This window comes from Cygnus olor, chromosome 1 (genome assembly GCF_009769625.2).
Source record: "Cygnus olor isolate bCygOlo1 chromosome 1, bCygOlo1.pri.v2, whole genome shotgun sequence".
Taxonomy (NCBI): domain Eukaryota; kingdom Metazoa; phylum Chordata; class Aves; order Anseriformes; family Anatidae; genus Cygnus; species Cygnus olor.
Genome location: NC_049169.1, coordinates 207,568,218 through 207,589,757, shown reverse-complemented (window position 1 = coordinate 207,589,757; position 21,540 = coordinate 207,568,218). Strand labels below are relative to the sequence as shown.

The following is a 21,540-nucleotide window of genomic DNA, read 5'->3' as shown; positions in this document are numbered from 1 at the left end:
ATTGCCCAGCCGAGCGGTGCAAAAATCCCCACTTCTCGTTCGTTTGGGTTCTTTCCGTTCCTTTTTTTTTTTTTTCTCATTTTTTTTTTTTTCCCCCGTTGTTGTTGTTGTTGACAAGAGCCTAGGTTTTCTTTGCCTAGTAAGAGTGGTTTGATGTTCAGGGTACTACGTGAAAAGCACAGCGCTGGTAGGCAGGCTTGTTCCCGTTCGGTTGGGGTGTATTTTTAGTTGAAGAACATTAAATTATTTAATCTTCCGTAACACGTTACAGGAAAATTGGTGTCTTCCAGGTAGCTGTCGTGATAGATTCTAACGCGTTCTCTGCGGTGAAATGCTGAACTCACCCCTTCTTTGGTAGGAGTAAGCGACTAGAAATACCGCTAGCGACGTGACGCGCTTGTAGGACGTAGGAGGACCGCTCGCCATCGGGTCTGCTGTGAAAAAAAAAAATGGGCAAAAATTATCTTGTGCCATGGGAAGGCGTGGCCAGGACCCCCCAGGACCCTTCTGGGCAGGGTGAGAGGTTCCCAAGCCCCTTCCCAGCCTGGCTGGAGGCACGTGGGGAGGCTGGGGAATGGAGCCCAGCGGTTTTGGGGACGGAGGCTGGCTGGTGAGAGGGATGCCCCCTGCCCCGTTTTTTTTTTTGGGGGGGGGGTTACGGCCAAGGTTGGAGGAGAAATGCTCCTCCAAGTGGTGAGGGTCCAGCCGGAGGCGAGGGGCTCGTGGAGGCTGCGGGGATCGGGGCCGTTTCTGGGCGCTTTTGGCTCACCCACGGGCGCGAGGAGGGGAGGCACGGCCGGTGGCACCCCGCTCGCCGGGCTTCCCCGAGGTGCCCGAGGGCTCAGGGCGCTGTCTCGGGGGCTTTCCAGCTTGCAGACAATGCCGTTTGTAAATTCTCAGCCCCAAACCCAGAAACTAGATCTTTCTTCTTTTTTTCTAAGAGAGGAAAAAAAATTGATTTTGGATTTTTCCCTCAAGCGTGCCAAAATATTTGCGCTCGCCCCGCGGCACGCGTGCGAATCCCGCAGCCCCTGGGCTCCGCGATGCTCCCGGAGCCCTCCGACAGCTCCAGCCCCTTGGTAGGAAGCATCCCCGTGGTTTCGGGGCCCTTGAGCAGCACCAAAACATCCCTGCTGTGCGCTCTGCGTGGCCTCACCGAGGTCCCCGAGGCAGCGTAGAGGCCAGACCGGGGGTCTTGGGGTCTTTGGCACCTGGCTGAGCCCTGCCCTGCGTGGTGTCCGTGCCGGGAGCTGTCTGTCAGTGCTGAGACATCGCCAGGAGGCCATGAGATAAACTCGTTAAGCAAATTAACAGCCCTACAACTTTGGCTGGTGATGCCCAGGGCCGCTCCGGGGGCAGGCAGGTGCCACTGCCTCGGTTCCCGGCCCTGGCTCGGGAGGTGATGCTGGGCTTTGGGGTGGAAGAAGGAAAAACGCTCAGTTTGGGGAGGAAAGTGCCAGAAATGGCGCAGAGCTGGGGGTTATGGAGTCTCCTCCTCGCTGGTGGGATCTGATGAGGTTTGGGTGTTTTTTTTTTTTTTTTTTTTTTTTTTTTTAAAATTCCTTCCCCTGGCTCAATGGCACCCGCGGAGGGCGAGGAGCCAAAACCTTTCCTGCCCGTGGGGGCGAGAGGCTTCGGCGAGCCCCTTTGGCAGCCAAATGTCGGTGTTTTGGTTGTAGAAGGGTTTCCATCAGAGGTGTAGAAGCATTTCCATCCCAAACCCAGCTCTCTGCCACCTTTGCATGCGCCCTGCGGGGAGAACCGGAGCTGTGGGACCGTGGAGGGGGGGGTCCCTGGGGAGGCCAAATTTTGGGTGCGGGCTCGCTCCTGGCGGGGGGGGGGGGGGGGGGGGCTGCCTTTTCCTCTGCTGTTACCCACGGTGAGAAAAAGGCACCCAGAAGGAGGCCACCGCGCTGCTGTCCCCACCCAAGCCACCTCATAGGTGGTGGGGAGAGAGCATGACCTTGCTAACGGGGCTGGGATGTGAAGGGGCAGTGACAAGGGGCAGTGACGTTTTTTTTTTTGGGGGGCCGCAGCATTTTGGGTGGGAATAGGAGGGCACGAAGGAGGAAACCCTCCGAGTCTCGGCGGAGGTGAAGGATGGGGAGGTGGCAGGGGGTGACACCGGTGGGGGGAAGAAGAGTCGGGTCCCACCAGAGCGCTGCTGCGCTCACTTTTACGCGGCTGCACGGCAAGCGGGAGTTAATTCAGGCAGGAGGACGAGGTTTAACTCGCAGGAGGGGTTAAAATCCCTTTAGAGGTGATGGAGGCGAAGCAGAGGGCGCAGCACCGCTTCTCCAGAGGGCAAAACTCTGGGAAAAAGGAAAATTTTGCCAAGAAAAATCCCTTCCCAGCTGTGGTTAGGACCGGGACCCCCAGCCCCATGCCGCCCTGGCCAAGGCTGATGACCCAAAATCACCCAGTAAAGCTTCGGCGCAGTTGGAAATCTGTAATTTCAGCGCTTTTTTTTTACCCTTCCGTGTTCTTTAAGTTTCTGTTCTGGTCTGGTTTCACGGTGGACGTTTGCTGTAGACGAGAGGAGCGTGGCAGGCGAAGCGGTGCCGGACGCTTTCGGGGGAGTGAGGCTGGGGGGGGCTCTGCTTCTGGCTGGGGGGACACGACCAGGACCCCCGGCCCCTAGCGAGGAATTTGGCCCTGAGGAATTCCCCCTAGCGAGGAATTCCCCCCCCCCCCCGCCCCGAGGAATTTGACCCCCACGGCACGGTCTTGCCCGGAGGGCGAAAAATCCTCGTGTTTGGGGCTTTGTTTTCGATGCTAAAATCCAACCAGCTACAGATAGCAATAAGGGCCGTGGGGTACCTGTAAATCCACTTTTTCCCTTTCTTCTCCTTTTTTTGTTGTTGTTAAAATGCTGATATTTCCAGTCTGAGTGAGGGCTGTGGCTCCTTCCCCTCCCTGCGACCCTGGCTTTTGGCTGCGACCGCCCAGCACCGACTGTCCCCAGTGTGCTGCCCCTTGTCCCGTCCCGTCCCGTCCCGTCCCGTCCCGTCCCTTCCCTTCCCTTCCCTTCCCTTCCCTTCCCTTCCCTTCCCTTCCCTTCCCTTCCCTTCCCTTCCCCAACCCTTCCCTTCCCCAACCCTTCCCTTCCTCATGCCCATCTCTTTCCCATCCTCATGCCCATCTCTTTCCCATCCTCATCCCCATCCCCATCTCTTCCCTTCCCCATGCCCATCCCTTCCCCATCCCTTCCCCATGCCCATCCCTTCCCCTCCCCATCCCATCCCTTCCCCATCCAGGTGGCCGTGCGGGATGGTTTCTCCGCTGTGCCCTAGCGAGTCTTTCCCGTGGGGAACTCAGGCAAAGCAAAGCCTGGTAAGGAGCCCAGGAAGCAGGAGAGCTTTGGCACGGCCTTTCCTGGCTTGCCACAGCCTGACCCTTACAAATCGTTGGGTTTTGGGGATTTTTCCTCCAAAAAAAAGCAGCAAAACACATGGTCTGATGACCACTTTTACTGCCTGGATGCGTCCTGTCTGTAGGAAAAAACCCCGATCAACCCGCAGCATCCCATCCCTTGGTGCAGGGCGAGTGGCAGGAGCCGTGGGGACAGCAGTCGGCAGGGCTGGGGGGGGCCACTGGGATGCAGCGAGGAAGGGGAAAGGGGATACGGGGGCATCACGCAGACCCCCATATCCTCCCCATCCCACAGCACGGAGCCGCCGAAACCCAACCCGCACGCCCCGTCCGTCTTTCTCCATCGGTGTTTTAATTCCTTTCGACCGACAGGACAGCTTGGATCAGCTCGTTTTTAGCTATTATTGGAACTCTTAAGCAAAAAAAAAAATATATTAAAACTAATAATAACAAAAAAAGAAATAAACATGTCTTCCAATCTGAGTCTCCCAGGTGTGTAGGGAACACGGCCTCGAACCGACGCGCTGGAGAGCCCCACGGCCGCGGCTTGTGAATATAAAGTGTAAATCTGGCTTTTTCGTTTGGTTTTTGTTTTTTTTTTTCTGTTCCCTTTCCTCCCGAAGATCAGTCCGTGATCTCCCTGACGGGTTTCAGCCAAGAGTTTGTAACTGTACGATATTTACTGTAAGATGTAGAACATTCGATAACTATTAAAAAATGTTTCCAAAAAAAAAAAAACAAACACCCGAAACACGACGGAGCCCGCCGGGGGTTTGGTGCTTGGTGCTTTTTTGGTGCCGTGACGTGGTCCTGCAGGGCCCCACACCACAAATGTGCTCCGGGGGGGTGGGAGGGTGGCTGAAGGGTGCTGACCTGACCCCCTGGTCCCACCACAGCCTCGCCACCCCGATGTTCTCCGTGGTGGGGTTTCGGATGGAGCCCAGCCTTGGCCGGGCGCACGGTGGGATTTGCGTCGTGCCCCAGGGGACTTGCATGGGCTGAGGTGCTGAGCACCCGGTGTCAGAGGGACGTCGGTTCCTGAAGTTCCCAAAAATGTTTGGTTTCCATCCCTACAGCTCTCCCGGAGCCATCCCGGTGGCCGGTGCCCCCCATGGGTCCCGCTGGTGGAGCTCTGCTGCGCCCCACCGGCTCTCCATCGAGGGCAGCCCCAACGTGGCCCTGGCTCCGTGACGTCCCCAGTGTCCTCCCGAAGCCACCTCCTCCTCGCTCGGGTGTCTGTGGGCACAGGCAGGTGGTGCCACCCCTCCAGCCCAGGCCCCCGACATCCCCTCTGCATGGGTCCCAATGCGGTGGCTTCAGCGAGGGGCACTTCAGAGAGCAGAACGGGACCTCCCTGCTGGGTCCCCGGGGGTGTCACCGTCCCCCCAAGGCCACCTGCAGGCCGGGTGCCAGCTGGGGAGGACAAGGGACCGGCCACGTCTCCAGGTGACAGTGGATCGTCCCCCCCCGGGGGGCCACATCACTGAGTCCCCCCCCCAGGTCCTGCTGTGATGACAAGGGCAGGGCCACCAGCACCCACCCCTGGCCTTAAGCACGCCGGGTGGGAAGAAAGAATGGGAAAAATAATAATAATAAACAAAAGGAAACATCAAAGCCTAGGTTCCTGCCCCAAAATGGAGCACGTTTATTAACATTTCCAGGAACAAGCCCGGGAGACTTCAAATAAAAAAAGTATTTAGGAAACCATGACACAAAGGGCTAGGTAAATAAATATAGGAAAAAGGGGCAACGCTGCCCCAGAACAGGGCGCTGGGGAGTGCCAGCGCTGGTGCCAAGCCTGCTGTCAGCAGTGAGGCCGGGGACAGGGAGGAGACACGGTCCCCTAAGTGACACGGGGGTGTGTGTGTGGGGGTGTCCCCCATGTTAGTGACTTCATTTCCAGAAATTAACCCGAGTGGCTTTAAAAAAAAAATAAAATTAAGAATCCATCACCCGACGGCCATAAAGGGCCCGGGGGGGATGGTGCTGAGCCCTGGCGAGCCGCGGTGGTCCTGGTACCACCGAGCTGGGGACATCCGTCTGGGGACACTCACCGGGAGGGGGGACACGGCTTGGGGCGTCCCCTTCTTTGGCTGCCGTCACCCCAGGCGGTGCTGGGTCACCCTGCAGGGTGCTGAGCCCCTCGCCCTGCGGCGGGGCTGATTTGGGGACCCCCGGGGGTGTCACATGGCGAGGGTGCTGTCCCCAAGCCTGGCCGCGGAGGGGCTGCCCTGGGAGGCGAAGGGGACCGTGGTCACGGGGGTGGGGGGTGCGACGTCCGTCCCATCCCGCTGTGCTTGGCCCCCCTCGCCCAGCACCTCCCAGCCCACGAGCCCCTTCCGAAAAAAAAAAAAGCCCCGTTAGGTCTTGAAAAATAAATCCCCAAAAGAGTCTGCACCCCGCTGGAGAGCCCCAAAAGCGCCGGGTAGATCTGAGAGCTGCCATCAGTAGGCTTCAGAGTGAACAGCCTGGCGCAACGCCGCGCCGTTTCCCCCCGGGAAAAACCCCCAAGGGCAGAAGGGCACCCGTAACCCAGCCCCCCCACCCCCCACCCCGAGCCCTGCATGCCCCCAACCCCAGGGCTGCCCCCCCCGTGTCCCCCCCCTCACCTCGGGGCGGCTCTCGGTGCTCTTCAGCCACGACGGCCTCGTCCCGCTGCCGACGGGGAGGGGACCCCGGGGCGGGTCACCCCCGGTCCCCGCTGCCGTGCCGGGCTTCTGCTCGGGGATACGGGACACCCGAAACCTGCAGGGGGACACCCCGTGACTATGGGGTTGGGGAGGGGGGGGGGGGGGGTCCCCGTTGTCCCCCCCCACCCCGTGCGCCCGCCCCGCGCTCACCTGCCGACGGAGAGGATGGTGATCTCGCCGGGGCGGCCGGCCTTGGCCCCGGGTTTGGTGGCCTTGGTGGCATTAACGGGGGACGGCAGCACCTGGGGCCACTTCTTCTGGCTGCAGCGGGTGCAGGGGGGGTCCGAGGGGGGGGCCGGGCCGTGCACCGTGTGCAGGTGCTGCTGGTGCCGGCACGCGGGGGGAAACTGAGGCAGGAGGTGCAGCCTGTGGGGGGACAGGAGATGCCAGGTACATGGCGGGGGGGCTCACTGGGGTTGGGGGGGGGGGCTCAGTAGGACCATGGAGTGCTCAGTGGGACCGGGGGGGGGCTCAGTGGGGTTTTGGGGGGCTCACTTATAGGCAGGTTTGCAGCCCGGTGCCACCAGCTGCGCGCTGTGATGCTCCTTCAGCAGCTCCTCCAGCGCCGCGGCATTTTCTGCGGGAGGGGGGACAGCAAAGGGTCACCTGGGGGTCCCAAACCCTTCCCCAGCTATTTGGGGACCCCCCCCCCGTAACCCCTGCCCCCCCTGCGACCTTTCTTCTCGGTGATCAGGCGCACCAGGACCCCGATGGTGTCCTCGTTGGCGTCCTCGATCTGGTAGACGGAGCTGGGACCTGGAGGCACACGGAGGGGGCTCGGTGGCGGGGGCGAGCTCTGGCCACAGGGACAATTTGGGGACCAGAAGCCATGGGGATGGGCTCGAGCAGGGCAAGGTGGCCTCGGGGTGGCCCCAGTTGCGTCCCCAGCTTGGCCACATGCAGCCACCTCCTAATCTGGGACCCTTTTGGGGACCAAACCCACCCCACACCGCGTTTGGGGCGCAGCAGCACCCAGACCCCAGGGCGCACGGGATCGGGGCTCACCGGTGCCGGCCCCGGGGTCGGGCTCCTTGTGCGCGGTGCAGTGGTAGCCCTTCTTCTTCAGCAGGTTGCAGACGAGGATGCCCAGCAAGCCCATGGCGCAGAAGACGGGCACGATGGCCAGCACGGCCGACTGCGCCGCCGCCGCCTCCTCCGGCCGAGCCTCCCGTGTCCCGTTGCTCCCCGCCGGCCCCCGCGGTGCCGCCGCGCTCCGGGCTCGCCGCTGGCCTGCAGTAAGCACCAGAAGTATTTTTTTTTTTTTTTTTTGGCAAAGTTCCCCCACGTGTGCCACGAGGAGAAGCGTCCTCAGCTGCCACCGGGTGGGCAGGATGTCACCCACAGCCCCCAGGTGACAGCGACGTGGGGTAGGGGACAGCACGCACCGATCCTGCCCGCGCTCCATCGCACACCCCGCGATGCAACAAAGCCGAAACCTCCCAGCCCGAGCACCCGACAGCACCATCCTGCACCCACCTGGGCACCCCGGGGTGCTGGGGGGGGCAACTGAGCAGGGCAGGCACCGGCCCCGGGGCTCCCTCTCGCCATCAGGGCTGTAAAACCTGCAGGGTGCAGCGTGCTTCAGGGCTGGGGACGGAGCGGGTTCGTGCAACACCCCCCAAAAGCCCCCAAACCAGCACCCTAAGGAGCAAACCCCGCGGAGGGCTCACCCGTGCACGCAGCCTCCGCAGCGGCTGTCGGCCGCCGCCGTCCCTGGTGCCAGGAGGAGCCGGTTGGCGGCGTGGCAGCGGGTGTGCGGGGCGCACGGCGCGTCCCCCGGGGAGAAAGCGCCGGGGGGGCACGGGCGGCAGGTCTGTGCCAAGCCGCACGCCTGCACGGGTGGAAAGGGAGGTGAGGGATGGATGAAGCCCGTACGGCAGCCGTGCCATGGTCGGCTCCTGCCTCCTAGGATGGAGGCGCTGCTTTTTGCGCCGCTTACCCCGACGGGTTCCTCTCCGGGCGGGCATCGCGGCGCCCCGCAGCCTGCGGTCCCTGTGCCGGGGCCGCTCAGCACCTGTGGGAGAAGCAGAGAGAGGTGCTGAGCCCATCGTGAGCATCGTGATGGATGCAAAGCCATCGTGGTGGCAGGATTGATGCGAAGGCATCGCACGCACCGTGTCACGAGCAATGGGATGGGTGCGAGCCCTCTGCGTGCACCGCAGCAGGTGCCAACCCCCCCCACTCACAAAACGCTGGATGCAACCCCAACGCCCGGGCCGTGGTAGATGCAAACCCCTCAGGAGCAACGTGCCAGGCACCATCCATCCCATAACGCACACCGTAGCTTGATGCAAACCCGTGGCAGGTGACGGGACGGATGCAAACCCATTTCGTGCCCCACAGCGGGCGCAAACCCATCACAAGCGACGTGCCGGATGCGACCCCACCAGAAGCCACGTGCCGGATGCAAAACCGCCGCAGGCACTGCAGCGGGAGCAAACCAGGAGGAGAAAAAAAAAAAAAAAAAAACCACAACAAAACCCCTCAACCCCAACTGAGCACCCCTGGCACGGGCACAGGGGCAGGGTGGCTGTCCCAAAGCGGGTCCTTGTCCCTGCCGTCCCCGCCGGGGCTGGCGCACGGGGGTTATTTTGGGACCACCCCGAGCGCACCGGGATATTTCCACCGTCCCCAGGCGTCCTGGGCTGACCCCTCCAAGCTGTTCACAGCCCTGGGGGGGGGGGGGGGGGGGGGGGGGGGGTGGGGGGGGGGAAGCGGGGGCTTCGGAGCCAAGCAGGGGACAGGGACAAGCAGCAGGGCATCAGCGAGGGGGACGAGGCCGTACTCACCCCCAGGACGGTGACGAGCCACCAGCGCATCCCGCTGCTCCTCACCGGGGGACACCTGCAGGGAAGCGGTGCCAGGAACCCCCCTGCTCCGCACCACGGGGATGGGATGGGGACGGGGACCCCCCCCCCCCCCCCCCCTTCTCCCCTAATTCCCGTCTTGGGGACAGCGAGGGCTCATCGTTTGGGTGCTTTTACACGAGCACCCCCTTGGCCAGCAGTTATGGGAAGCAATCCAGCTGAAAATAAAAAAAAAAAAGGAAAAAAAAAATCAGTAAAAGGAACAGAAGTAGGGTATGGCACAGCCGGGGCGCTCCCCAGCCCCGTTTGCTGCAGCAGGGCAGCTTTGGGGTTATTTCCCAAACCCTAAAGTTTCCCTTATAATAGAGCAAAACACCCTCACGACTGAAAAAAAAAAAAACAAACCCAAACCCAAAAACCCCACACGTTTTGCAGGAGCCCCTTTTGGGCGCAGCTGAAGCCCGGCCTTTAGTGACTCAGCACCCAAAGAAATCCCAATTTTAGCTTTAAAAAAAGAACCAAAAACCAGCCAGCACTCGCACCTCCCGCGCCTTTCAGCACTGCTGCCTCAACCTGCTCCTGCTCAAACCCCCCCCAGGAGCCCCATGCAGCCCCCCCAAGCCCCCCGCTCCCTTCCTGCGGGGGGAAATTTGGCAAATTTGGACAAATTTGCCAAGTTCGACCGCAGACAAAAATCGGATCGGGGGCACCCGTGCCCGCGCCCCCCGCCACCGAAGCCGGCGTCCCCGATGCCGTCAGCTCAGCTCCACGCTCTCCCCGCGGCCTCGGCGCGTTTAATTAAAGGCGGATCATTAAAAGGCAACTGGAAGTTTTCCCAGGAACGGGGCAGAAAAAGGCTTGGCGAGCACCCAAGCGCCCCGGCACGCGGTCGGAAAGACACCGACCACGGGTTCCTCGGGGCTGGCAATGCGTAAAAAGGGAAAAGGAAGGGGTGCCATCACCCAAACGGGGATTTCTGGGGACATCGGCGGCCCCGCCGCGCTGCACACGGAGTATTGGCGCGGATCCCCGCCACGCTTTTGCCCCCTCGGGGGCAAAATCCCAAATCTGGGCTCACAAATGGGTGGAGCAATGCGCCCACGGCTGCGCCCTCTGCACCCCATTTGCTGTTGGGTGCTCTCGGTTTGGGCAAGAAGAAATTGCTAAAAAAAAAAAAAAAAAAAAAACCAAAACCCACCGGTTTTACAGGGTCGGAGCTTTGCTTTTGGAAGGCATCATTTTGCCGCAGAGCGATGTTTCTGCCTCCTGTGCCACGAAGCAGGGAAGGGAATCTGGGGGCCCAGAGACACCCCAAATCCCCCTGGGCACCAGAGCCATCACCCCGCAAGTCCTCAAATCCTGCAGATTTGTAGCTTCGCTTTTGGCGCTGCTCCAAAATGACGGGGGACGGGGCTCTCTCCCCCATCCGTTTGTGGGACCGTGGGGGGCTTGATGCCCTCCCCAAACCTTACTGGGGGTGCGAGGGGGGGGGGGGGGGGGGGGGAAGGGGGGCAACGCTGCCCATCCCCACAGGTCCCGACTCCATCTGGGGTCAGAGACACCAAAACGTGGCGGGGGAAGGAGCAAACGGTGCCAAATTTCAACACAGGAATTTCCCGTTCCGGAGCGAGCCGATAACGCATCCTCCCCAGCCTCGTGGCGGGTCACCGAAATAATAAATCAAGTTTTTTTTTGTTTTGTTTTTTTTTTAAATAATCCACATCAAATAAATGAAGATGGGGTGGGAGAGCGGGGACAACCCCTGAAAACCCCCCCGAAGTGCTGGGGGTGCTGCTGATGAAGGGGTCGTTGTGTGCTGGGTAGTGGGGGGGGGGGGGGTTGGCACCGTAATGCGTAATTAGCACCAGGCAGTAATTAGCTGCCTAGGATGCAGCTGGTGCGGCAGGAGCGGTGTCAGGGTGTCCCAGTGCCTCCCAGTAGCTCCCAGTCAGTGGGGGAGTGGTGACCCAGTGGGGCTCTGTGGGGTGGATGGAGCACGGGGGGGGGGGGGTGGAACAGAGCTTGGATAGGGGGAGGTGGCTCCCCAGACCCCACTGCAGGACCCCCCCCAAAGCATCCCGCACCCCATCACCATCCCAAAACATCCCCAAACCCACAGCCTCGTCCCCATCACGCCCCCCCCTACAAAAGACCCCAAAATCGACCTTCCCAGCCCCGAAACCCGCCAGTGGGGCTCCCCAGTCCCCCAAAATTTGGGCAGCTGCCCCCCCGGGGTGGGAAGGGAGAGGGAAATCCCGCGGCAGCACACGGTGCTGCAATGCAGATCCCCGCGCAGGGCACCCCGAGGTGACTCCTCACCCGCCGTGAAGCCCTTAAATCCTCCGGGGAGGCGGCGGCGTTCGGGGCTCTGACAGCTCAGGATTTTGGGATGGGTCCCAAATGATCCCTTTGGGGGTTTTGCTGAGGTCCCCCCCACGGGGAAGGGGATGGGCAGATCCGAGCGCCGCTGCGGGCGCCCATGGGTGATCGTCCCCCGTCCCAGCCCTGCTCACACCGAGGTTCCCCCGGCCCCCGCTGGGATTTTTGGGGAGCGTCCAAGGGGGAGCAGAGCCCGCACATCCCGGGACACAAGCGAGCTTGAAGGGTTTTGGTGTAAGGGGCGCGCTGTGAAAAGGGTTAACAGCTCCAGTGGGGCCGGCCCCAGGTGGAGGACACCGGCCCCAGTATGTGCTTCGTACTGGGATGGACGGATGTCCTGGGGTGCCCAAGCCGCAGTGGGGAGGGATAAGGTTTGAGGACCCGGGCGCTGCCCGCTCCCGGCCACGAAAAAAACCCAAAATAAAAAGTGGAAAGCAAACCTCCAGCCTCGCCAGCACCGGACTGGGAAGATTTTTTGGGAAAAGCTGACCTCTGCTCACCCCGCGTCCTCCCAGCGCAGCGAGGGCGCAGGCGGTTTCGGGGCCAGCAGCCCCCCCCCCCCAATAAAACAAGCCCTTTATTCCTACCCCCCCCCCCCCCCCTTAACCCAAGGCTGCCCACAGGGATTTGGGGCAGGGTTTCCCCTCCCCATGGGTTTCAGCCGAGCAGAAAAAGGAACAACTGTGCAGAAACCCTTTGGGAACAGCACTTGGGGACCACTTTGGCCCCCTGAGCAGCACGAGGCGGGGATTTTCTGACCCCCCGACAGGTCCAAGCTCGACCCCATCGCAACCCCCCCCGGGGCCCCTTTAGGGCTGGGGAGAACAAATAAACCTTCGTGAGACCGCGGTGCGGAGGCATAAGGATCCCATAGGCAGTGCCGAGAGCAGGCGGGGGTCCCTCCAGCCCCCGCTGAGGGTGGCAGCCCCTCACCAGAAGCACGTTTGGCTGGGATTTTCCACCCCCATCAAAAAAAAAAAAAAAATTAAAAAAAAGAAAAAAGAAGAAAACACAAAACCCCACAGTCCCTGCCTGTTTTCCCAGCTGGTTACCGCAGAGTTCCTCATAACCTACTTTCTCCCCTCCACTTCTGCCCTATATTTGTGGTGCGGCTGAAGCCGGGGGGGGGGGGGGCTCCAGGCCACTTCGAGGGCAAGGGGGACGGCAATCAATACGCCCCCCCCCCTTTTACGATTATCTTTTTCTCCGTTTTTCCTTTTTTTCTCTGCTTTTCCAAGAAGCGCGACGCACGGAGCCAGCCCCCAAAAGGGGCATCCTTCCCCCGACCCCCCCCCCCCCCAAAAAAAAAACCCTTCTCGCCCCCCCCCGGGGTGGGAAAATTCCCCTTTTACAGCCCCAACCCGAGCCCCCCCCAGCCCAGAACAACCTCCCCCCGTGGAAATACCCGCGCGGGGGGAAGAGGGACACTCACCTGTCCCCCCCCTGCGGGGGTGACACCGGGGTGACGCCGGGGGGTGGCAGCGGGGGGGTCCCCTCGGGGCCGCCCCATCCCAGGCGGCGCCCCCGCGGCCGCTGCTTTATGAATGGAGCCGGTGGCGCGCTTCGGCCCCCCCGGCCCCGCCCCTTTTCCTGACGTCACAATGCGGGGCTCCCCCCTCTTTGTGACGTCAGCGCCACGCCACGAGGATCCCCCCCCCACCCGCCCATTCCCGCGGGCAGCGCCGCCTGGCGGGGGAGGGGAGTGGGGGGGGGGGCGTGGGATGAGCCCCCCCCCCCCCGGGGGGGGTTTGGGGAAAAAAACGGGGGAAAAATTAAAATCGGGGTGGGCGAAGACCCCACGGATCTGGGGATTTGAAGAAAATTGAAATTTTTAATTTATTTTTGGGCCCAAATTTTTTTTTTGGGGGTGGGGGGGTGCTGCGGGGGCACCCATGGGTGCTGGCCCCCATTGAGCCCCAAAATCCTGGCCCCTTCCCCCAGGGGGACACCCCCAGCCTGGCCTTCTGGGATCACACCGCATGGGGTTTTCTTCCTCCCACCGGAGTCTTCATCGCGGACAGCCCTGGGGGGCTCGAGGGGACCCCCCCGGGGGGGGGGTCCCCATCCTAAGGACGAGCCCGTGACCATCCGACACAGGTGACCTTTAATGGCAGAGTCCCCATAGGGCACAGCAGGGAGTTTTGGGGTCCTCGGTGGGCAACGGGGACCAACAGGCTACGAAACCCCATGGGAAATGTGGAGAGGGGGGGAGAAAAAAATAAATAAATAAATAAATAAATCCCCTTCCCCTCCATGCTCCCCTCCCTGCAGCCCCAGCGTGTCCCCAGAGTGTCCCCAGAACCTTTGTGGGGTCCGGCAGTGATTTGGGGACCTTTTTGCCTGTGTCCCAGCATGTTCCCAGCATCCAAACCCCCCCCCCAGTCTGGGGGGAAAAATCTGCTCTGAACCCCAAAATTGCCATTTCTGCCCCCGTTGCGCTCTCCAGCTCCTCTTCCCAAGGCTGCGCCCCCCCCTCCCCCGAATAAATAGGGATATTTATATATATAATATATATATATTTAAAACAAACGAACAAACAAACAGAGCTATCTGGGTGCTGGCGATGGAGCGAGCGGGTTAGCGGGAGGCCCGGGGGGGCCGCACAGTCCCTGGGGCGGTCCCGGAGTTGGGGGGGGGGGGGTCACCGCCGTGCAGCAGCCCCCCCCATTTCACCCCCCCCCCCCCCCCCCCCGAAGCAGGCACACACAAAACCGGGGAGAACAAGGCAGGGCGACGATGTCCTCCCGCCGTCCGTTCCCGGGGATGCTCGTTAAAGGCTTCGTTAGCTCCTTCCCAAGCAAGAACGTGCCCCCCCCCCCCCCCCTTCCCCTTTCTCCACACCCCAAAAAGCGGCGCCCAGGGGGCGGGGTGGGGGGGGGGGGGGGGGGCCCCCCCCCCCCCCCCCCCCCCCCCCCCCCCCCCCCCCCCAGAGCACACAGAGAGCAGCCGGGCTGGAGATGAGACGTGCTGGGGCAGGGGGGGGTGGTCCTCGGTGGTGGTGGTGGGGGGGGTCCCGGGGTGGGGGGGGAGTCCCCGGCCGCTCACACCCGCCAGAGGAGGAGGTGGTTGGTGCTGTCGTCGCGGCCCACGGTCTCGCTGCTGCTGGTCAGGCGGAAATCCTCGTAGCCGTCGCCGCCGCTGATCACCAGCATCTTGGCTTTGGGCAGGGCCAGGCTGGGGGCGCGGGGGCGAGCGGGGTCCCGGGGCTCCGCGTCGCTCGGCTGCTCGGGGCCTGGGGGGCACAGAGAGCTGGGAGGTGGCCCTCCTGCCGTAATTAGCCCCTCCTGCCCCCCAAATAGCCCCTCCCGCCTCATTTAGCCCCCTCCCACTGCAATTAGCCACGCCCACTTCGATTAGCCCCTCCCACCCCAATTAGCCCCTCCCACCCCGATTAGCCCCTCCCACTTCAATGTAGCCCCATCCCACCCCAATTAGCCCCTCCCACCCCGTGTAGTCCCTCCCACTCCAATTAGCCCCTCCCACTCCCGTGTAGCCCCTCCCACCCCGATTAGCCCCTCCCACTTCAATGTAGCCCCTCCCACCCCAATTAGCCCTCCCACTTCAATGTAGCCCCTCCCACTTCAATGTAGCCCCTCCCACTCCGATTAGCCCCTCCCACTCCCATGTAGCCCCTCCCACTCCGATTAGCCCCTCCCACTCCCATGTAGCCACTCCCACCCCAATTAGCCCTTCCCACTCCAGTTAGCACCACCCATTTCCATGTAGCCCCTCCCACCCCAAATAGCCCCCCACCCCAATTATCCCCTCCTACCTCAATTATCCCCTCCCACCTTAATTAGTCCCTCCCACCTCCATGTAGCCCCTCCCACCTCCATGTAGCCCCTCCCAGTCCAATTAGCCCACTCCCACCCCAATTAGCCCCTCCCACCCCACATAGCCCCTCCCACTCAACCAGCCCCTCCCATTTAGCCCCTCCCACTTCTGTTTAGCCCCGCCCTCCATTTAGCCCCTCCCACACCCCGCCCCACCCCACTCCCGTGTAGCCCCTCCCACTCCTATGTAGCTCCTCCCACCCCGTTTAGCTCACATCCACAATTAGCCCCTCCTTTCCCAATTAGCCCCACCCCCTTAATGTAGCCCCTCCCACCCAAACAGCCCCTCCCACCCAGTTAGCCCTCCCACTCATTTAGCCCCTCCCACCCGTCTAACCCCGCCCACCTTTGGCTCCTCCCACACCCTTAGCCCCGCCCACTCCCATTATTCCCACCCATCCCTTTCACCCTGCCACCCCGTTGGCCACGCCCCCTACCCAAAGCCCCGCCTACCCCCTGTAGCCCCACCCCTTAGCCCCGCCCACTCATTTTAGCCCTGCCCACTCCCATTTCCCTTCCCCTTTATCCTCTGCCCCCACCAGCCCCTCCTCTTGCCCCTAGCCCCGCCCACCCCTTCTAGCCCCTCCCACCTCATTTAGCCACGCCCATCCAATTAGCCCCTCCCACCGCTAGCCACCCCAATCCCTTTAGCCCTGCCCACCCCTCTTTCCACCTCACCCAATTAGCCCCTCACATCCAATTAGCCCCCACCCATGTTGCCCCCGCCCACCCCGTTAAGCCCCTCCCACCCGATTTAGCCCCGCCCACCCCCCTTCCTTTCCCCTTTATCCCCCGCCCCCACCATCCCCATCCCTTACCCCTAGCCCCACCCACTCCCTCTACCCCCGTCCACCCCGTCTAGCCCTTCCCACCCCATTTAGCCCCTCCTACTCCCTCTAGCCCCTCCCACCCTGTTAAGCCCCTCCCACCCCTTTATCCCCGCCCACTCCCTTTAGCCCCACCCACCATTTATCCCCTTCCACCCCCTTTATCCTGTCCCCACCAGCCCCATCCCTTATCCCTAGTCCCGCCCACCCCCTCTAGCCCCTCCCACCCCGTTAAGCCCCTCCCACCTCGTTAAGCCCCTCCCACCCCGTTAAGACCCGCCCACCCCTTTAAGCCCCTCCCACCCCCCTCTAGCCCCTCCCACCACCCCTCTAGCCCTGCCCATTCCATTAACTCCCACCATCCCTCTAGCCCCACCCACCCCTTTAGCCCCTCCCACCACCTCTCTACCCCATCCCACCCCGCCAAGCCCCGCCCACCCCGTTAAGCCCCTCCCACCCCGTTTAGCCCCTCCCACCCCCCTCTAGCCCCTCCCACCACCCCTCTAGCCCTGCCCACTCCATTAACCCCTGCCCAACCCTTTAGCCCCGCCCACCCCTTTAGCCCCTCCCACCCCCTTTAGCCCCTCCCACTCCGTTAAGCACCGCCCCCACGGATTAGCCCCGCCCACCCCCTCTAGCCCCTCCCACCACCCCTCTAGCCCTGCCCACTCCATTAACCCCCGCCCACTCCCTCCGCCCCCTCCCACCCCCTTTAGCCCCTCCCACCCCGCTAAGCCCCTCCCACCCACCCCCTTTAGCCCCGCCCACCCCTTTAAGCCCCGCCTACCCGCGTGCCCGGGCAGCGGGAAGAGGAGGTCGAAGCCGTCGGGCAGGGGGATGGCGGCCAGGAAGCGGACGTGCCCCGTGTGCCCCTGCGCCAGCCCCACCAGCGCCGGGGCCGCCTTGGCCGGCAGCGCCAGCGTCAGCACCACGCCGGCGCTCGTCCCGATCCACAGCAGCTCCTTGCACGCCAGCAGCGCCGTGATGCGCAGGCACGCCGCCTTGTGCTGCCGGATGATGGCATCCGAGCCTGCGGGCGGGCCGCGCCGTCAGCGTTCCCCCCCCCCCGAGACGGGTGCTGAGCCCGCCCCGCGCACCCCCCGTTTGGCAGCTGCCCGCCTGGTTTTGCATGGCGTTTCGCAGCACCCGCTCTATTTCTGCATGGCATTTCGCAGCACCCGCTCTATGTCTGCATGGCATTTTGCAGCTGCTCCTTTGTTTCTGCGTGGCATTTTGCAGCCGTTTCTCTATTTCTGCATGGCATTTTGCACTGGCTGCCTGATTTCTGCATGGCGTTTTGCAGCACCCACTCTATTTCTGCACGGGGTTTGCAGCCACCCAGGTGTTGTGCTATTGCTGCATGGGATTTTGTAGCCGCCTGCCTGGTTTTGCATGGCATTTTGCAGCTGCTGCCTGATTACTGCATGGCATTTTGTAGCACCCGCTCTATTTCTGCACAGCATTTTGCAGCACCCACTTTATTTCTGCATGGCATTTTGCACCTGCCTTCTGATTTCGGCATTTTGCAGCGTCCCCTCTATTTCTGCATGGCATTTTGCAGCCACCCAGGTGTTGTGCTATTGCTGCATGAGATTTTGTAGCTGCCTGCCTGGTTTTGCATGGTATTTTGCAGCTGCTTTCTGATTTCTGCATAGCATTTTACAGCATCCCCTCTATTTCTGCACGGCGTTTCGCAATATTCACTCTATTTCTGCATGGCATTTCACAATATCCTCTCTATTTCTGCATGCCATTTTGTAGCACCCACTTTATTTCTGTGTGGCATTTTGCAGCTGCTTTCTGATTCCTGCATAGCATTTTGCAGCATCCCCTCTATCTCTGTGTGGCATGTCGCAGCACCCGCTCTATTTCTGCAAGGCATTTTGCAACCATCCAGGTGTTGTGCTATTGCTGCATGGGATTTTGTAGCTGCCCACCTGGTTTTACATGGCATCTTGCAGCTGCTGCCTGATTTCTGCATGGCATTTTGCACTGGCTGCCTGATTTCTGCATTTTGCAGCATCCCCTCTATCTCTGTGTGGCATGTCACAGCACCCACTCTATTTCTGCATGGCATTTTGCACCTGCTGCCTGATTTCTGCATGACGTTTTGCAGCACCCACTCTTTCTGCACGGGGTTTGCAGACACCCAGGTGTGGTGCTATTGCTGCATGGGATTATGTAGCTGCCCGCCTGGTTTTGCATAGCATTTTAGAGCAGCTGCCTGATTTCTGCATGGCATTTAGCAGCACCCATTTTATTTCTGCATGGCATTTTGCAGCAACTGCTATTTCTGCATGGCATTTTGCAGCTGCTTTCTGATTCCTGCATAGCATTTTGCAGCATCCCCTCTATCTCTGCATGGCATTTCGCAGCACCCACTCTATTTCTGCAAGGCATTTTACAGCCACCCAGGTGTTGTGCTATTGCTGCATGGGATTTTATAGCTGCCGACCTGGTTTTACATGGGATTTTGCATCTGATTTCTGATTTCTGCATGACATTTCACAGCAACTGCTATTTCTGCATGGGATTTTGTAGATGTTACCTGATCTCTGCATGGCACTTAGCAGCCATACAGGGACTGCCCTATTCCTGCATGGGGCTTTTCAACTACTTCACTATTACTCCATGGGATTTTGCAGCTGCATCCTGATTTCTGCATGAGGTTTTGGCACTGATATCTTATTTCTGCATGGGATCATGCCACCACCCAGGCATTGTGCTATTGCCATGTGGGATTTTTTATCTGCTACCCTATTTTTTCTGAGGAACCTTGCAGCAACCATTTCATTTCTGCATGGGGTTTTGCAGCTACCCATGAATTGCCCTATTCCCACTTGGAGTTTTGCAACCATTGCACTATTTCTCCATGGGATTTTGGAGCTGCATCCTCATTTCTGCAGGGGCTTTTGCAGCTGCCTTGGGGTTGCCCCCTCTGTGCTTAGGATGCTTTTGCATCCGCTGCCTTATTCCTGCGTGGGATTTTGCAGCTGCCCAGGGGCTGCAAAATGCAGAGATTGAACTCAATGAGTGCAGGGAGAAGCTTTGGTCCCTGAAACTGGTTGGGAAGCTGGGGATATTGATGCACTTTGCAGCAGTGGATGCTCCGGGGGGGGCACGTTTTTAAGGGAGGCGATGCGCATGGAACAGAAAATGGGAAAAACAGCTGGAAACAGGGATTTTGGGGGCTTACCAGCGAGCATCTTGTGCACAGGGGGGGTGACGTCCGCCTCGGCCAGCTGCTCGTAGCTGGTGGCATGGTAGAGGCGCACCTGGGCGCTGCCCTGCAGCGCGACCCAGACACCAGGCCCCGCGCTCACCATGCAGGTCACGCTGCGGCCACTGTCCTGCCCCACGTGGAGCGTGTGCTGTGGGCGACAGAGCCACACTGATGCCACCCGGAGCCTCTGGGGACCGTCCCCGGTCCCCCCGGCTTGAGGTGTCACGCTCGCTGTACCTCCTGCACCAGCGTGGCCGTGTTGAGGACGATGACCCGGTTCTGGCAGCCGCACCACAGCTTCCCCGCCACCGCCACCATCTTCGTGATGGGGCTCCCCGGGGAGCCCAGGGACAGGGATTTGGAGTTTTGGGGGTCCCAGAAGCGACCTGTAAGGACAGTGGGAGATGGGGGGGGGGTCTTTAAAGCCCCAAACCCCCCAAGCTTGAGCTGGTTAGGGGAGAAGTGGTGGCTGGAAACATCCTTGTGGGATGCTGATGGATCCCCCTTTATAGGGCAGGTGATGTCCTTGGGGTGACACAGTCAGCAGGGCCCATGTGCTCTGAATTTGGGGTTGCCCATTCAGCATCCCTCGAGGAATGGCCCTCTCTGGGGACCTGCTGCCCTCCCTGGGGATGCAGAGGAGCTGCAGGCACCCAGAGCATCCTCTGCTGGGGCTCCACCCGACGGCCCTGACCCGGCCTCACCTGCCTCCCGCTGGTACGCGATGAGCTCCCCGTTGGCCAAGGACACAAAAACTTGGTTATCGAGGTATCTGCGGGAAGAAACGAGCTTTGAGAGATGCTGCCAGGCCACCCCAAACCCATCCCCACGGCGCCCAAAAGCCTCCTGCCCGCTTACAAGATGCACATGACGGAGGCGGCGTGCTGCATCTTCATGCTGTTCTTCCTGTTGCGGATGTTGTCCGAGGACTGGTACACGTGGATGCTGCGGAGACGGGAGGCAGAAGGACGGCGTTGAGCCCCTCCCGAAGCCGGGGGAGCCTCAAATGGGGTCCCTCCTCGCTGGGCACGCACCAGCCGTCCTCGGTGCCCAGCCACATGGAGCTCTGGTAGGCTTCGGGGTCGAGGCTCAGCAGGTCCTCGAGGCTGCCGCGGGTGAAGGAGCCGCGGCTGGAGCGCCGCAGGGCTCGGCCGTCCGTGGGGCTCTCGCCGTGCCGGCTCTGCCCGAAGGTGGTGGCGAGGGGGAGGAAGCCGGGCTCCTGCTCCTCCTCTGAGCTCGTCGTCTCTGCTGCCGCCTCCTTGCAGCTTGGGATTTCCTCGTCTGGGAGGGGGTGAGGAGGGTGGTTGGATGGTCAACACCCAGCGATGGCCATGGGATGGGGAGGAGAGCACGGGACGGCTGTTGTGGCGGTGTGGGGACTCGGGAAGGACGGATGGATGCTGACCCCAAAACACACCAGACTTTACCCAAAACAGGGGACAAGCTGCCGCCCCAACCCTGGCATCAAGGGGTCCGAATTAGGACATCCCTATCCCTTTTCCCAGGGCTTTTTCAGCTTAAAAGGCAACAGGAACCCCCTTTTTCTTGATGCCCAATGAACGCAAGGCAGAGTGGGGACCGACTGCTGGGGCAATCAACGCTGCCCATCGTTTTGGGGCAAAACAACGGCTTTTCCCTAATTAGGGGCCCGCAGGGGCGACTCACTGCCAAAGCTGGAGGAGATGGTGGAGTGGCTGGCCTGGCTCTGCAGCGTGCCCGAGGGGCTGGGCGAGGACTCGTCGTCCGTGTCGTCGCTGTCAAAGGGCACCAGCTCCCTGTGGGCGCTGTCGACGGGCTCGGAGAGCTCCAGCGACGAGCCCGAGATGGAGATGTGCAGGCACTGCTGTGGCCCCGCGTCCTCCAGCTGCGCCGGCGCCGGCTCCGAGGACGGGCTGGCCAGCGGCTCGGCGCGCTCCCTGCCGCGGGGACAGCCGCAGCTCCAGCACCGGGACGCGGCGACGCCGGTGCCGGCCGCGCGGTGCCGTTGCCATACCTGTACGCCCGCTTGAGGCCGGGCACGGAGGCGATGCAGAGGATCCTGGCCGAGCAGACAGCGATGCACGCCTCGACGGTGGGCTCCTTGCGGATGCTGAGCAGGCAGACCTGCCCCACGTAGCCGTCGCTGTTGCACACCCACACCTCGTGGGCGTTCTCTGGGCTGCTGTGGCTGGGAGAAGCACAAGAAAACTGGAAGGGGGCAAAAGACAAGGAGAGGTCACTTGGGAAGGCAGCAGCAAGGCGGCGGCGCGCTGGCATCCCGATGGTCAAGAGGGATGCTTAAATAAACCCTCCTGGGGGTCTGGGAGCGGCAGCTGGACCAACCTGCATCCCACTCCGCGTCTTCATGATGGGGATGGCCTTGAGGAACTCCGGGTCCAGACAGTTTTTGCTGGAAGCTGGGAAAATAGG

General features: G+C 61.5%; 2 protein-coding genes across 6 annotated transcripts in view; both read right to left on the bottom strand.

Moving 5' to 3' along the window:
• Positions 1–1,557: 1,557 nt before the first annotated feature.
• Positions 1,558–12,839, bottom strand: RELT (RELT TNF receptor). Of its 5 annotated transcripts, XR_005816212.1 has the most exons (12): positions 12,681–12,839; positions 8,852–9,087; positions 8,002–8,076; positions 7,733–7,893; positions 7,539–7,624; positions 7,068–7,292; positions 6,738–6,818; positions 6,558–6,639; positions 6,213–6,428; positions 5,982–6,117; positions 3,644–4,054; positions 1,558–1,827 (listed from the first exon to the last, which is right to left on the bottom strand). XR_005816212.1 is itself a non-coding variant. In XM_040544652.1 (11 exons), the coding sequence occupies exons 2-11, from the start codon at positions 8,879–8,881 to the stop codon at positions 5,556–5,558; spliced, it is 1,245 nt and encodes a 414-aa protein (XP_040400586.1). In that variant the 5' UTR covers positions 8,882–9,087; positions 12,681–12,839; the 3' UTR covers positions 4,990–5,555. The 5 variants fall into 5 exon arrangements, 4 of the variants coding, with proteins under 4 accessions (XP_040400586.1, XP_040400589.1, XP_040400588.1 ...); XM_040544652.1 differs by lacking the exons at positions 1,558–1,827; positions 3,644–4,054 and adding an exon at positions 4,990–5,708; XM_040544655.1 differs by lacking the exons at positions 1,558–1,827; positions 3,644–4,054 and adding an exon at positions 4,990–5,603.
• A 946-nt stretch (positions 12,840–13,785) lies between these two features.
• ARHGEF17 (Rho guanine nucleotide exchange factor 17) overlaps positions 13,786–21,540 on the bottom strand; it is a 36,598-nt gene continuing 28,843 nt past the window's right edge. Inside the window, exons 12-21 of the mRNA XM_040544651.1 lie at positions 21,454–21,527; positions 21,125–21,318; positions 20,797–21,047; positions 20,166–20,412; positions 19,990–20,076; positions 19,836–19,903; positions 19,369–19,517; positions 19,105–19,279; positions 16,696–16,938; positions 13,786–14,480 (exon numbers count right to left, since the gene is read on the bottom strand). Of these exons, the coding sequence (XP_040400585.1) occupies positions 14,290–14,480; positions 16,696–16,938; positions 19,105–19,279; positions 19,369–19,517; positions 19,836–19,903; positions 19,990–20,076; positions 20,166–20,412; positions 20,797–21,047; positions 21,125–21,318; positions 21,454–21,527 (1,679 nt within the window). The 3' untranslated portion in view covers positions 13,786–14,289. The remainder of the gene's footprint in view (positions 14,481–16,695; positions 16,939–19,104; positions 19,280–19,368; positions 19,518–19,835; positions 19,904–19,989; positions 20,077–20,165; positions 20,413–20,796; positions 21,048–21,124; positions 21,319–21,453; positions 21,528–21,540) is intronic.